This window comes from Pundamilia nyererei, unplaced genomic scaffold (genome assembly GCF_000239375.1).
Source record: "Pundamilia nyererei isolate P.nyererei 1_Seehausen unplaced genomic scaffold, PunNye1.0 scaffold00091, whole genome shotgun sequence".
Lineage (NCBI taxonomy): Eukaryota > Metazoa > Chordata > Actinopteri > Cichliformes > Cichlidae > Pundamilia > Pundamilia nyererei.
In genome coordinates this window covers 131691-147806 of record NW_005187492.1, presented here as the reverse complement: position 1 = coordinate 147806, position 16116 = coordinate 131691, and the positions used below count along the sequence as shown (strand labels likewise).

Sequence of the window (16116 nt, the reverse complement as noted above, 5' to 3'; positions counted from 1 at the left end):
CATAAATGAATTATCTCCAGGATTTTCCTCTAACTGTTAAAACCACCATGAAATTGTTTCATTTTGTTTTAGTTACTTTTTGAGCTTCTGTAAGTAATTCTTAAACAGGTAATGTCATGGCGCTGGGTGATCCAGTGTTTATGTAATTGGACCTGTTTAATTCCGATTCATTTAATATTCTAAGGTTTAGTTCCTGTTTGTTGTTGTATTTTTGCTATGTTTAGTATTTTTTTTTCTCAATTCAGGGGCTGCATCCTTCTGAGGCCGCATTTGAAGGCCAATTACGTCATAGCGACGCAACGAAGGCTGTCCCAATTTGAAGGCTGCTCCAAATGTGGCCGACAGTTATTGTTTGGCTTTTTTTCAGTGTTTTATTTGTTCCTGAGTAAATCAGTTTGGCTGAGATTAAAATCATAGTTTTCACACAGCTAAATAAACATCAAACAGAAGACTGATTAAACAGAAGTGTGAGATGGTCGAGAATTTACTCCAATGTCCTGTTATAGTTTACATAGCAAGGAGCAGACGGTTGAGTTTATTAAACTCCACCGAGACAGCGGTGACGCAAATCTGAAGGCTAGACCGTCCCATTTCACAGCCTCGCACTTCCGGCCTTCTCGGTCTTCAGAAGACTCGGCCCACATAGACCGCGAAGGTCAGGTCCTCGGAAGGATGCAGCCCCTGAATTGAGACACAGCTATTGTTTACATGTCCCTCTCTTCTCTCCCCATGCGGGTAGTGGTTCTTTCCATCTGTTTGTCATCCTGTCAGTGGATCAGATTATTTTATGTTTGTGACCATTTACTTGGGTACTTTGCCTTTTGTTCCTGTTAATTTTTTTCTTCTGAGTTTGGTTCTGTGTTGGTGAGTCCTTTTGGGTCCACAACTCTGCCTCTGACACACCTACAACTGCAGTTATGAAAGATAATGGATTTTTATTCATTGTTTGATTCCACTGTGGTGTACAGCAGCAAAACTGAAAAAAATAAAAATAAAAAATAAATAAAAGTGCCTTTATCCAGCAAGTTATGGACCTGTACTGAGTACAAATCAATAGTTTAAGCCATTAATGACCCAAGAAATAAAACAAAGATTTCATGATGATGCGCTCTAGTATAAAATAAATGTTTAGTATTGTCATGTGAAACGTGCCAATTATGAAAAAATTACTGATCCTAATTAACTTAAGTGTTTATAATAATAATGACAGCAAGAACAGACTAATAAAATCAATGTCATGTGCTTTATTGCTCTCTTTTCTCTCCTGTTGCCATTTTCACTTTCTATATTCAGTAAATTTTTTATCATCAGTGCCACCTGTTAATGAGATTAATGGGCCCGAGGCTATAATGAAAGAGAGTGAGTCTCTGCTCTCCCGCATCACATGCGCGCACACACAAACAGGCACAAGCACACATTACGCAGTTCATTGGGCTGCCTCGGTGTTTCACCTGGGAGGAGCTGCTAGATGTTTGAAATGAAATGACTCTCTCTCTGTTGTCTCTTTTTGTCTTTAGCTCTTTGGCAGAGAACTAGTGCCTGCGTCTGTGTCTGTGTGTGCGCGCGTGCTCATGTCCCTGTGTGTGTTGTTCATGCAAGTGTGTGTTTCAAGGATCAGAGGTGGGAGTGAAAGCGAGGCTGTGTCCCCTGAGGGAGAGCTGTCAGTCTGACAAACCTGACATTTGAGCTGTACTGCTGTGTGGCCACAAGTCATTTCACCTTTTCTAAATGAAAACACACACACACAGCCCACTGACTCGCATACACCATGCCATGCCACAGAGGTGCAGCTGTATTTTTTATGATTTACCTCCTCTTTGCTCTGTTGAATTGAGGTGAGAAATGGGAGCACAGTTTGAAATGTGATTTATGATCATGTCAGCAGATCCATCTCACTTCAGTCCATTGATTTCGTTTAAGGTACATTTTGAGAGTGTGGACAGCGTTTATGTAACTTAAAGAAAGCTGAGTATGTGTCTTGTTCTTTTGTTTAAAGGTATCCAGTGATTCTCTCCATAGAGAACCACTGTAGCATCCAGCAGCAAAAGAAGATTGCACAGTACCTGCGAGAAATCTTTGCAGACAAACTGGACATAGGAGATGTACTGAGTGGAGACTGCAAAACATTACCCAGTCCTCACAGCCTGCAAGGCAAGATACTCATCAAAGTAAGAATAAGTCTAAAGTGGTTAGACGAATGGAAGATGGACTGACAGTGCATGCTTTAAATGAATGAATGTCTTACTGAATTCAAATATGACGTGTCAGTTAGTACACCTGTGAATAAATGCAACTGCATCAGCTCTCCTCTCACTTCAGTGAACAAAGTAGTGTGCTGATCATATGCCAATTTTACTTCATGTGCACGAGTTCAGAAGGTACTGCAAGGCCACTAACTATTTCCAATAAACAGATGAAGTGAAGGAAGAGGAGCAGGGAGTGGGAGAGGGTGTGGAAGTGGTGCAAAACTAGGTCAATGTATTAATCATAGGCAAGAAAGAGAGAAGAATGAGACGCTAGTATATGATGAGTGAGGCTTTAAGTTTTGTTATCTGCAACCACAAAAGTCTGCAGAACTGCTGAGCTCCAGTTTAATGATTAAATTATTTTAGTTTTCGAGGCAAAATTGATTCAGAGGATCAAATCTTCTTCAGGGTGCTGGATCAAAATATAGCCTTAAAACTTTTGAAGAGAATAAATTATTTAATTGCAGCCCAACCTTGTGCCGTCTTTATGCTTTTTCTGAGATGTTGGTACAATTTTGCCTTGCACTTTATTTTTTTTGTGCTTGGATGTGTGAATATTTTTTAAAATAACCATGACAACTAATTGTAACTAGCAATGTTGAATTGAAAAATATTTTATAATACAACCTACCACATACAACATCACAACAAATCTTTGAAATATCAAAGTTTATCATCCTTATTTATTTATTTGTATTTAGCAAATTGAAAACAAAGAAACCCCAAACAGTTTCTTGTACTTATTCAAGAAACTCAATATATTGCAATTTTCCTCAAATGACAGATCATAATATAAAATTTTTAATTTTTAATAAAGTTTTTCATGAACTTAAAATTAAGTTATCTGAGGCTTGTGACATTGCACTTTGTCCTGCTGTAAGCAGCCTGTCAGCAGATGGTAAACTGGGGTCATAAAGGGATGGACATGGTTACCAACAATAGTCGGGTAGGCTGGGTGTTGGTACTTAGGGGCCCAAAGTGTGCCAAGAAAATGTTCCTCACACTATTCTATCACCAGCAGCCTGAACCATTGATACAATGCAGCATTAATCCATGCTTTTATGATATTTACACCGATTTACATTTCTGATCCTGCCATGTGAATACTCCAAGAGAAATCTAGACCTGTCGGACTATATTATTATTATTATTTTTTTAGTCCAGTTAGGTGAGCCTGTGTAATGTTTCCTGTTCTCAGCTAACAGGAGTGTCATCTGGTGTGATTTTCTGCTGCTGTAGCCCATCTGTTTCAAGTTTGACATATCATGCATTCAGAATTGCTCTTTTGCATACCAAAAAAGTTGTTATATGAGTTACTGTTGACTTCTTTTCCACTCATATCAGTCTGGTCAGTCCCTCTGACTTAAGACATCCACAAGGCTTTTTTTTTTTTAACCAGAAAACTGCATATTTTCTGTGTTTCAGACCATACTCTGTAAACTCTAGAAATAATTTTACTGGAAATTCCAGACCAGCCCATTTGGCACCAACCAGCAGGTCAAAGTGCACCTTTCTTCCACATTGCAATGCTTGGTTTTAGCTTTAGCAGATGTGCAAATGCTATGTGCATATACTTAAATCTATCCATGCATTACTATTGGCTGGTGAGATATTTGAAGTGGACAGATGTACATAAAAGAGTGCCTGGTTAGTGTACACAAATGTTTCCTTTAGGGTAATTTTAATAGTTTTTAATTTGGCATGTGACTGTTGTAGTTTGCATCTTAACAGCAGCCAAAGTAGGCTTCTTACCATAGTATGCTTCATGATAATTTTGTATTATGTCATTTAAACATGATTGATTTTGAAGTTTCTTTTAAGCTTGTTCACAGTACACCTCAATGTGAACAAGCAATAACAAAATATACTTACCAAATTTTTTTGAACACACAAAATCTTTTGTGTATTACTAAACTGGTGTACTTCCACAGCAATCAGATATATTCTTCAGTCGATGTAATCATATACATAAAAGCAACAATTTAGAGTGACCTTACAATGGATGTTGCACTTGCAAGTTTATCTAAGAACATTACCATGTCTAGCCTCACAAGCTTATCTGTTTAGAGCAATAGCATCTCCCAAGATGCAGGAAAAGTGTCCAGCAAAAATGATCTAAAAATTGTGGTTGATCTAAAAAGACCTGAGACCCAAGATCCTTATCCACCAGTGCAGTAGGAGTTGCCCAGAGACCCCAAGAGAGAGTACAACAAAAGCTTTCACCATTTGTTGGATTTTTTAAAATATATATAAGAATGAGATATAGTGCAGCTTATCTGTAATGTTGAAGAAGGTCTGCATTGTTCTCTGTGAAAAGAAAACCTGGATCTGTCTTATATGGTCAGATGTCTGCAAAGTTAAAGAGCATTATTGATTTTCTATAAAGGTCCTTTGCTCCCCCATCTTTTTTGTCCCTCTGTTTGAGAGGCTTTCACCTTTCTCAATAAACCAGAAGAGCAAGAGCAGAAGAGGCCAGACAGTCACAAGACAATGAAGAAAACTGGCGTAAAGATTTTTGACAGTCACAGATAGATAGAAGGAAAGGGGATGTATTGCTTGCTGAAGTGAGGGTGGTGATGTACTGCAGTAAGCATAGAGTATGCCATTGATAGTAGAAAAAGACGCTTAGAAAATTTTAACTCCCACTCACACCTCCAGAGTGGCTTACTAATGGGCTTCCACTGTGTGCTGAAAGGAGTGCTCGGAAAGCTTCTCAGAGACTCTGCAGATGACTGCTTAGAATGTATGTGGTTGCACATATGTGTGTCTTTTGTTGTCTTCTGTGCTTATATCCTTTAATTTTTTCCTGCTGAATCTAGTAAAGCATCTTCAAAAATTAGGAGGATGCTCATTATCTGCCTGTATATATTCTGGAGTCAGAGATATTGAATTGTGCTGTGTTATTCTTGGACTATCTTAGAAGTCCAAGCAGAGTGGGTGTTCATGTGTATAAAAGGGATGAGCGATGCATTTAAGACATATGCATGGGTCAAATGTCTATCCTCTCATGTCTTGGTCTGTGTTTTTTTCCCATGCAGGGAAAACGCCTGCCTGCCTATCTATCTGCGGATGCTGAAGAAGGGGAGGTGTCCGATGATGACAGCGCTGATGAAATTGAGGACGACTTCAAGCTCAAGAGCAGTAATGTAAGAGAGAGGAATAAATCTATGAATGATGATGTGCACACACCGAAGCATGAACCCTCAAATTATCATGTCCAAATAGACAAGTTTTTTTGCATTACTTGAAACCTTCTTGCTTGTTTTCAGTTAGATCCTGTCATAATTTCTTGACTTTTTTTTGTATCTATGCACTTAATATATACATCATTATGTTGGTAACAGTATTATAATATGATGATAATATGATTATGAGACTGTTATAATATGATGCAAACTGCATATTTCAGTTCCACATTAATAAGAAAAATTAAATAATGTAATATTACTCAGGTAAAACCACTGTCGATACAAGATATTACTTGGATTTCAGTTGAATTTTGCTTTGGTAATTAACTTGTCATTTCCATGTTATTACAGTCTCATTTCTACGTTGATATCACACTGTTACCATATTATTACTGAGCTGCGTGTAGGAAATGTCTCCAGATAAGTTTCTAAGCCACACTTGTTTGTACCATGAAAATCAAATAACCAGGTCAAGTAACATTGATTAATTAGCGATGAACTTAAATTATGTCAAATCATGATGTTGATAAATTATTTATCTTAATTCAAAATGAATAACAAAAAATAATAACAAAAACAACACCCTGTCAAAAAGCAAACAGGCAAGCAAACAAAAAACAAACAAACAGTTTGCAGTGAATTAATCCCAACCGCCACGTACAGGCACCATAAACAGAGGTTAGATAATGAGATCTAAATGGTATTGTTGTTCTAGAGGTAATGACTTCAATAATTTTTGCTTGCAAAGTTTTAATGATCGTCATTGTTGTAATGTTTTGGAATAACCGGTGCTTAATCAAGCAGGCGTAGATTCAAGTCAAAAGTAAACAGAAAAAAAAAATACTTTAAATGCACTTAGTACTCAGCCTGCTAGAAAATATGTCCAAGAATGCCATTAATGCCAGCTTATGATAACTGCTCTTTAGTTTTCCCTGAGCTATTTTCATAGCTATTCTTAATCATCATCATATTGTGATACAATAGTGCCATGGTCCTCCTTACAATGCTTAAAAGAGGACAAGACTCTTCCAGATGGTATAGTTGTGTAACCAAATATGGCATCATTATTCCACATTTAGCTGAGAGGCACGAGGCTGCAGATGCCACTTCAGATGATCATTGCCAATTTAAAACGGGAGATGGCAGGTTTCCACTGATGGGAGGTTTTGTATTGAGCTCATAAAACCAGTTTGCTTTCACAGCAGTCACAGCTGAACATTACAATAATAGTGTGGTGTAAGTTTTGTACAGTAATGATGCATCGGATTTGTAAAAAGGTGACTTGCATGGTCTTGATTACTCAGACTGTTTGTAAATATTAATTTTTATTGTCATTTTGAATGGAATGATGCACATACTGAGCTCCAGATATAATTCACTGAGAAAATTACTCATTCACATTCAGCCATTCATTCAGCAGGTGTACAGTTTTAAACAAGATGGAGATGTTTATTCATTATCATTATCGCTTATACACTTCTGACCTGTGGAAAGGAAATCGATACTCCTCAGATATACACAAGATTATATGTGATTATATGCAGTTATCATCTTCTACTTCTATTTCTTGCAAATATATGGCACTCTGTATACAGGTTTGATTTATAGCAGTTTGGTGTTGCAATTTCAGGTGCTTTGCATTAGCGATAAGGTGTGCTCCTGCTTCAAAAAGGCATTACTCTACACCACACTGAAAGCGTTTTCCTTTTGTCTCTTCTTTCACCTAGGGCAATGGTCACCACCAGGTGGTGGAGTCTCACATCAGAAAGAAACTGGACTCTCTTTTAAAGGAGTCTCGGATCGGAGACAAGGAAGACACTGACAGCTTCAGCATCAGAGCTTTGCTCCGAGCCACACACCAGGGTCTTCAGAAGAATCTGCGGCAGGTAAAGTTCAAGGCGATGTGTGGGGATGAGTATGGAGGAGAGTTATACTTGTTAACAGATGAAGAGAAGAAATCAAGGGGATACAACTAGGCCATGGGATTAGTCATGGAGGGGGATGGAGAAAATAAAGAGGCAGACTAGTTACTGCACCAAACACACTAACCAAATACCGGTACATGAAAACACAGAGACACACACATCTGTCTGAAGGATCTTATGTTTCCACCCACATAATCCAAATTCATCCAAAGGCTGTCAAAACAGACTGAAAGTGATGAGAAACTAAATGTCTGCAGTGTTACTTAATATTTAATTTCCCTGCTTGCCTCTCGTGCTATTTTTAGAAGCTTCAGTTTCCTGACAGTCATTTTAATGTAGTGGGTGTTGTGCATCGGGGTTTCCTATTCATTTTATTCTACTCATGGTTGGCTGGTGATACCCTTCACCTCATTTTGTCACCACACTTTTTTACTTATTTATTTCTAGGTGTTACTTACTGTACTTTTTTTTCTTTTTTCCCACCCACTTATCAGTTGTATTGTGCTGTACTGGCTAATGTCTTTTATATGCATCTCTTGAGATTTAGGGTTTAAGTGACTCACTTGGGTGCTAATGTGACTGTTATAAGATTCACACCAAATGATTCTCATGCACAAATCTAAAAAAGTGCACGTGAACAGAAATATGAAAGCCTCTGAATGCATTTTTAAAAAATATATATTTTAGAGCTCCAGAGGGGTTCTGAAGAAATCCCAAAGCAGATCGTTCATCACGACACTCAAACAGAAGGTAAGAAGCATAGAAAAGGAGGTGGCTTTATGTGCTTGTTTCTTATTCTGTTTATCTGGGGTCCCAAAATGTAATTCATCTTTGTTCAGCTTCAGGTTAGGTTGTAATCAGTTATTTTACTTCTTAGAATATTAAACCACTTTCGAATGATCTTTTTTGGGAGGGGAAACTAATATTCAGCAGGATGAGATTTTGTTTTATTTGAATGGCAGACCAAACTTGCCCCAAGAAATCAATGCTGTCTTTGTGCATGAAGGAAAAATGTGCAAGCCTGCACTAAACGGCTGAAATCAATGAGTCTCTTGTCAGAACAGCCAGCCTGACTGAATTCACCCAGGGTGGTGATTTAACATGCTCCATCAGCTCAACAGCAGAGCTGCAGTTTGTTGTATTTATACTGTGTTTTTGAACCCTCAAATTATCATGTCCAAATAGACATGTTCTTTTGCATTACTTGAAACCTTCTTGCTTGTTTTCAGTTAGATCCTGTCATAATTTCTTGACTTTTTTTTTTGTATCTATGCACTTAATATATACATTAAACAATCTGTATCACAAATAGAAATATTGGAGTTGTCTTTCAATGAGTAAAATGAAAGGTGTTCTTGGGTGACTGATTACACTTCCAGTGTGCTTGATCATCTTATTTTCATGTTATTGTCTTTCCCTGTCACTGATGGTTTGCACTTTTTTAACAGCATGCATAATAACACAACATGCTCTTATACAATCCATAATAATGACTATTATCAACACGTTCAGACAATGTTTTGACTGACACAAATATAAAGAAAACAAAATTGTAAAGCTAAAATTGGCTGCTTTTAAGAATAGCTTTTTTTTGCAATTGTTTTTCCATCAAAACACTAGTGACAATATTTAGAAATATAAATAAATGGCATCTACTCTAACTTCCTTGAAAAATATAAAATTCAAAAAACGCATTTACTTATATTCTCAATGGAAATAATTGGAAGTCGTAGCACTTTTTTTAAAATAACAGCTGTGCAATAATAATGGTGGGTAATAGGGTGGAAACAAGAAGGTAATAAGATGAAAATAGCAAGTTATTATCACTTGATTACCAAAATAATTTCATATTATTAAATAGGTATTATCTTGTACCAACAATATTTGCACCACAGTAATATTACCCATAATATGGAAACCAATATATGCTTATTAGGCAAAACCATTTAGCAACAGAATATCATTATGTTGGTAACAGTATTATAGTTTCAGTTTCCTGACAGTCATTTTAATGTAGTGGGTGTTGTGCATCGGGGTTTCCTATTCATTTTATTCTACTCATGGTTGGCTGGTGATACCCTTCACCTCATTTTGTCACCACACTTTTTTACTTATTTATTTCTAGGTGTTACTTACTGTACTTTTTTTTTCTTTTTTCCCACCCACTTATCAGTTGTATTGTGCTGTACTGGCTAATGTCTTTTATATGCATCTCTTGAGATTTAGGGTTTAAGTGACTCACTTGGGTGCTAATGTGACTGTTATAAGATTCACACCAAATGATTCTCATGCACAAATCTAAAAAAGTGCACGTGAACAGAAATATGAAAGCCTCTGAATGCATTTTTTGCACGAAGCAAACTAGATATAGAATGTTAACTAGTCAGATTTTACTGTAGATATTGTAACTGTCATGTATGGCTGGAGCAGTCAGGAAATGGACCCAAATGCAGACACTTGTGCACGGAAAATAAACTTAGAACGACAGCTTTTCTTCTTGCTAGAGGAACATCCTTCATAACATAAATTTACAGAAAAACAAACCAAAACCCTGAGAATAAAACTAAGAACAAAACACAGGGCAACTAAAAACATGGAGAGACTCACAGTACGTGAGGAAGTATGACATGCCAAACGGCAAAGGAAAACACAGGGCTTAAATACATGCGGGAGTAACGAGGGAATAGGAAACGGGAGGGAAACACAGCTGGGACTAAATAGATATAAAAAGACAAGGACACAGGACAAGGACTATCAAAATAAAACAGGAAACACAGGACAGTTGAGGACAGTGCAGACTTCACAAGGGGACATGGTTGACAGGGAAGACAGATCTAAACATAGATACAGAACTAAACCTAAGAACCAGGAATCCAAAAGACACAGACTTGATACTGAGGAGACACAGGGAACATGGAGCACAGAACAGTAACCAAGAGACTAGAACCTAAGTAGCAATGAAATCAAAGACTATATAATAATACAAAATATAAAACACTGGGTCACCGACTGTGTGTGGATCTTCTTATAGTCTCTGTGCTACGCCAAGCCTGACTGTGTTAGTGCTGCGTTGTATTCACTGTATATAAGAAAAAGACCAGCTCTTCTTCTAGGCAAGAGCTAGTGTTACACAACCTTAACACTAAATTTATACCAGCTCATCAAATAATTACAATATTGCAATGCATTTTAGGAACAACCCTGAAAATGAACATAATTGTTTATGAACACTTCTTTAAAATAGTTTGGAAAAAAAGCCACACAACTTTAAAGCCTTCTTGAAGGTAGTGCTTACCTCAAAGCTGTTATGTTAGACTACATATGTTTTTATTAAGCAGAACTTTAATTTGGTGCAACCTTGCCACACTGTTTGCTCTATTTCATCATCAGAGACAGCTCTCTAACTGATAAGCATCACTTACAAGAAGTGAAACAGAAGCAACTGCTGCTTTCTTTTAGTTGAAAGCTTCTTTCATAGCAAATGCTAATGTAAATGACACTTTATGACATATTAAAAAAAACAAACCTAGAATTTTTAACTCTGGCACTAGAGGAATGGTTAAGCTTAGTTTCTGACATGTTAAATTCTACATAAAGAGAACGGTCCCTGCACACACCATAAACTAGTGATGCAAAGTTTTATGAGTAATCACCTTTATCCTTCGATTAAAGATTTTCATCTTGATGAGAGTAGTCTCATCCATTGAGCACAAGAGGTCATTGAATATTTTAATGAGTATGGAAATTATGTGAATCTAAGTTACGGCCTTTAAACTCGTCATCTTCTTGAACAGTGCTTTTTACCACCATCATCGAAACATTAAATCAACAAGTATGCTTTGGAAAAAAACGGTACTTCCAGCTAATGGTAGCTTAGGAAACTCATAGAATCCATGTTTTTGTGATGGTCTATGCCACTATGTTAGTTTTTTCTTTGTCACATACCTTTGAATTATAATTGTAGATATAAAGCATACTAATATGCATATACAAATTTTAATTTTCTTTATGGTAAATTTCTCCTATAGAGTGTGGCCGACTGTAAAAAAAATCTAGTGAAACTGATTACAATGCTTCTCAGTTCTTCAGCATGATTTCAATTTACCATGCATTTAACGCAAGTTTGTGTCAGTTTTAAGAGGGTGGTGGTTTTTGAAAAAATTCCCTAAACATTTCCACATTCCTCAGTTTGGTTATTTCTCTCTTTGAATTTCTCTCTCTCTAGCCATTCGCTTCCTTTTACCTTCCTCATTTTCCTCTACTGCCCACACACATCTACTCTTCATTCTTTTATGCCTCCCTCTTTGCATTTTGTGCACCCTCCCACGTGTGTGTATATATCTGTTCACACATGGGTGCAAGTAATCTGCTGGTAGGCAGCCTTAACCCTGTAATTACTCTTAGAACAGACTAGCTAAACGCACATCAAAACTAAGAAAACAGAAAACAATTTATTCAAAAAAAGTCTCGCAGTGATTGAGTATGCTATGCATGACACATCCACTGGCATGCACAATCACACACTCAAACATACTGCAACAGCCACAGTGAAACGGACTTGCTATAAAAACACTAGTGACAACTCGTAGGCATAAAGAACGTGTGCTGTGAGAATGTAGGTGGCTTTATGGATATTAGATATGTTTTTGTTTATACTTTTTATTTAGAGGGCAAACCTTTACAGTAGTGTAATTGTGTGTTTGTTTACATATCTCTGTCTCTTCACTATCCAGAGGCACTCCAAATCCAGGCTGACATGCCAAAGCATGGACAAGGAAGAAGATGGTCAGGAGAAGTCTGGGAGGGAGGCTGGAGGACAGTTCAACAGGTGACCTTTGAACCACTTCATCACAATACTGACAATCTCTGACAGCTGAGAGGTTGGATACTTGCTGACTGCTGGGAGCATGAAACAATCCAGGTCACTGGTAGTGCCATGCAAACACTGAAGCTTCTCCAAATAAATATTGTATGTTTGCTGGAGAAGACTTTGTTTTTGTGGAGAAAAGATTATGTAGAAAGTTTAAGGAGTCAAATCTGGAGCTACCACCAGCATCAAAGATTTTTTGGGTGACTGTATTTAACAGTCACCCTTTTCCACTTTTCTCAAATTTATCTGTAATGTTGAGCCTGCATTTTACTGACTTCCTACAAAAGCCCAATAATACCAAAGGTCTAGGATGCATGAAACTGGCGCCATAAAATAATAATAATAATAATAATAATAATAATAATAATAATAATAATAATAATAATAATGATAATAATAATAATAATAATAATAATAAACCATCCCACAGCTCATATGCTTATTAACTTGTAGTCAAAGATGGATATTTTATTCAAAACCATAATTATAAACTTTGATCATTTATTTGGCAAAATTGTTGATGCCACATTATTTGTCAGAAATAAAACTCAAAATATTCAAAATACTTTTCCTGACCTTTCTCTAATTCCAGTGTTGCTAGGTTTTTTGCCTTCACTTATATCATATCAATATTTTTCATATTTTTCACACCATGTTACCTGTCACTAATGAGTGGTCTTACAATTCTTGTTTTCATCTGCAGTAATAAGTGGTAATTATTACTGCTATATCATTATTGAGAAATAAATGATGCAGGATTCTAATGTTTTACTTTCATTTCTGCAGTCCCCCATCTATCCTCTCAACTCATTATGTACTAAAAATAACAGAGGAAGGGGTGTTAAAATGACATAATTCAGTGTTATTGTTGCCACTAATTTGGTCTGTATTTTATTTAGAATCTGAAAGGAATCATACCAAAGTAAATTGTAGTATTTCCATTTTCATCCTCAGTTTGAATATAGTCCACTTCTTTTTCAGTTTTATGTCCATGTTGGTCTTGTTTCCCCCCCATTTCTATTTGAGTCAACACTGGCAAAAAAAATGTGGAAATCCAGCTTTGTTTTCCTTGTTCAGCGGCTGTCTGCAACTAAGACCTTTGTCTCTCTTTGTTCTTCCAGTCTCTGTTGCATATTCATATAGGCATGTCCCAGGGAACTGTCACAATACAGATTCCCGCAAGCATGTGTCTGAGTGGCTGACTTTTTTTTAAGACTGCGGGTGCATGACAGTGTAGTTGTTTGTATGTGGGAATCTGAGTGAGTCTTCTGCACTGCATATCCTCTGGTCCCTATTAAGTTTTTTGCCTTTGATGCTCTTTTCCTGTGGTTTCCAAGTTGCCTCCAGTGGACAATCTTCTATCCTGCAATGCTTTTCTCATATAAATACTTTAATGGATGGATGAATGTTCAAGTCTTAACTATCCTTTTTATTCCATCTGCCTCGATGATCTCACTTTGTCATCTCTGTCCTCTTTTTAAAATCGTCCATCTGACTGTTTCAGGTGTTTAAGAAAGAGGAAGACAATGAAACTGAGCAGAGATCTGTCAAATCTTGTGGTGTTCACCAACTCTGTTGCATCACAGGAGTGTCTTAATGAAGGTGAAACACCAGAGCTATGACATATGCACACACAAGCAAAATGCAAGCTTCATATTAAGGGCAACTTCTTATAACAACTCCTCGTTTTTCTTCAGGTACTGCAGGTGACGTTCTGTCTTTCAGTGAGACCAGAGCACAGTCTCTGGTGAATCACAGAACAGAAGAGTTTCTGGCTTTTAACCAGAGGCAGCTGTCTCGAATTTATCCCTCGGCATATCGCATCGACTCTTCCAATTTCAACCCTCAGTTCTACTGGAATGTGGGTTGTCAGTTGGGTAAGATGACAAATTAGAGATCTTATTAGGTTCTAGAAAACTCTGAGAGCTTTAGAAAACACAGCTGTTTAAAAAATGCCATACTCCTAGTTCAACATACTGACTGGAAGGGTGTTTTGTTGATTCTTGGCTGTTTTAATCTAGAACCTAAGTATCCTTGGGCAAGACATTGGGCAAGACCAAGTTGCTCTCTGATGCATGCATTGGAGTGTGAATGTTAGATAAAAGCACTTAGGAAGAAAAAGTATAGACAAAAAGGACACATGGGTGAATCATACATGTTGTATAGAGTGCTTCGAGTACTCAAGTAAAGAAGGAAAGCAAGAAATAGTCTATTTATCTGTCATACATTAACACTGCTTAAAAAATGCATGAACACATACAAATCAGCTTATCGGTGGCCTTCGCTTGATATAATTTGAAATGTAGTTATTTGTGAAGAGATAGGAATCTTTCTTGATCTAAAACAGTTAATTTCTTTTAAGCAAAACAAAAACAGTTCCATCTAAAGAACTGTTCCTGTAATTATTTTAAATTTCTATAGTATCATATACTACCATAGAAGACAGAATTCCAATATACTCTGCAATTTCGCTTTTTTAAAGGTGTTTTTCTTAAACTGTTAAACTATTTGTCTATGCAGGCTTTCAGAACCCCATCTTTGCTTTTGAAACACTCACCATCTCTGGAACACTCTCTTTATGTGTTGTTATGTTGCTATTTCAACTGTTTTGAGTTGAAATAGCAACTCAAAACAGTTTATTATTTATTTATTTATTATATTATATTTTATTTTATTTTAGATTAAACAGCGTAGTCAGTCATTTGTGACCCTGGCCATACATCTTTGAAACATCTTCATCAACCTTTGAAGTCATATATATATATATATAGATAGATAGATAGATAGATAGATAGATAGATAGATAGATAGATAGATAGATAGATAGATAGATAGATAGATAGATAGATAGATAGATAGATAGATATCTTTCTATCTATATGTAGATCGATATATATATTTGATGTGTTATTTTTGTACTAGATATAACTAAATATAAGGCTAGACTTACTGTACTGGGAAATTATTGCAGTTTATCTGGATTCATGTTTTGACATTATTAGTGCATAATGTGGACTTAAAAATGCAGACTTGCAGATCGGGTTAGTGAGCAAAAGGCAACATTCATTAGGGGAAGCCAACAGAGCAAATGGCAAATGAAAACAGAATCCCAAAATCCAACCAGGGAAACTACTCAGGCGGATAAACAGGACAAACAGACATGTCAAAGACCTAAGGCAAACTGAGGCTTCAATACACACATGAGGTAATCAAGCGAGGTTGGACACAGGAGGGTGACTGAAACATATCCATGATAGCAAGAGAGGGAATGTAAAACTAAATACTAGGCACACAAGACCAGAGATGGGCAGTAACACGTTACAAATACTGTAATCTGATTACTTTTTTCAAGTAACGAGTAAAGTAAGGGATTACTATTGCAAAAACGGTAATTCGATTACCGTTACTTTCCCATAGGAACGCTGCGTTACTGCGTTACTAAAACTGTGATTTTTTTGCCAGAATGTCTCATGACAGTGACGTAAGCGAGTGCGCCGTTTGTGACAACAGCTGTGTGCAGATCAACAATGGATAATATATCGAGTGCAGGAGAGAGTATGAGCATGCAGCGTTTAAAGCGTGGAAGTACTGACCTTATTTTGAGTTTGATTCCATAAAAAGTGACAAAAACATTAGTGTACGTTGTGCGTGGGAAGAAAACTTCTTTTTACAGTGAAAAAAACCCCTAAACAAGCACCGAGTGTGCAACGATGCAATGGGAAATTCACTCGCGGATTCTTCCACTGACCGCTGCGGCACACCTGCACCAGAGTAAACCTCCGCCTACCCCACTCCTGCTTTACAGGTGAAAATAGAGCAAAAGGACCGCTAGTCTTTGACTTTATTTATTTTCTGCTGTGTTTTACTTGCATCTAGTTGAAAGACTG

At 36.9% G+C, this 16116-nt stretch overlaps 1 protein-coding gene across 4 annotated transcripts in view; it reads left to right on the top strand.

Annotated features, from left to right (window-relative positions):
* The window catches only part of plch1 (phospholipase C, eta 1), a 55091-nt gene that overhangs the window by 29800 nt on the left and 9175 nt on the right, over positions 1-16116 (top strand). For all 4 annotated transcript variants that reach the window (XM_005739280.1, XM_005739279.1, XM_005739278.1 and 1 more), the window contains exons 9-15: positions 1997-2168; positions 5285-5392; positions 7162-7320; positions 8047-8109; positions 12093-12187; positions 13734-13831; positions 13927-14106. In XM_005739280.1, the coding sequence (XP_005739337.1) occupies positions 1997-2168; positions 5285-5392; positions 7162-7320; positions 8047-8109; positions 12093-12187; positions 13734-13831; positions 13927-14106 (875 nt within the window). The remainder of the gene's footprint in view (positions 1-1996; positions 2169-5284; positions 5393-7161; positions 7321-8046; positions 8110-12092; positions 12188-13733; positions 13832-13926; positions 14107-16116) is intronic.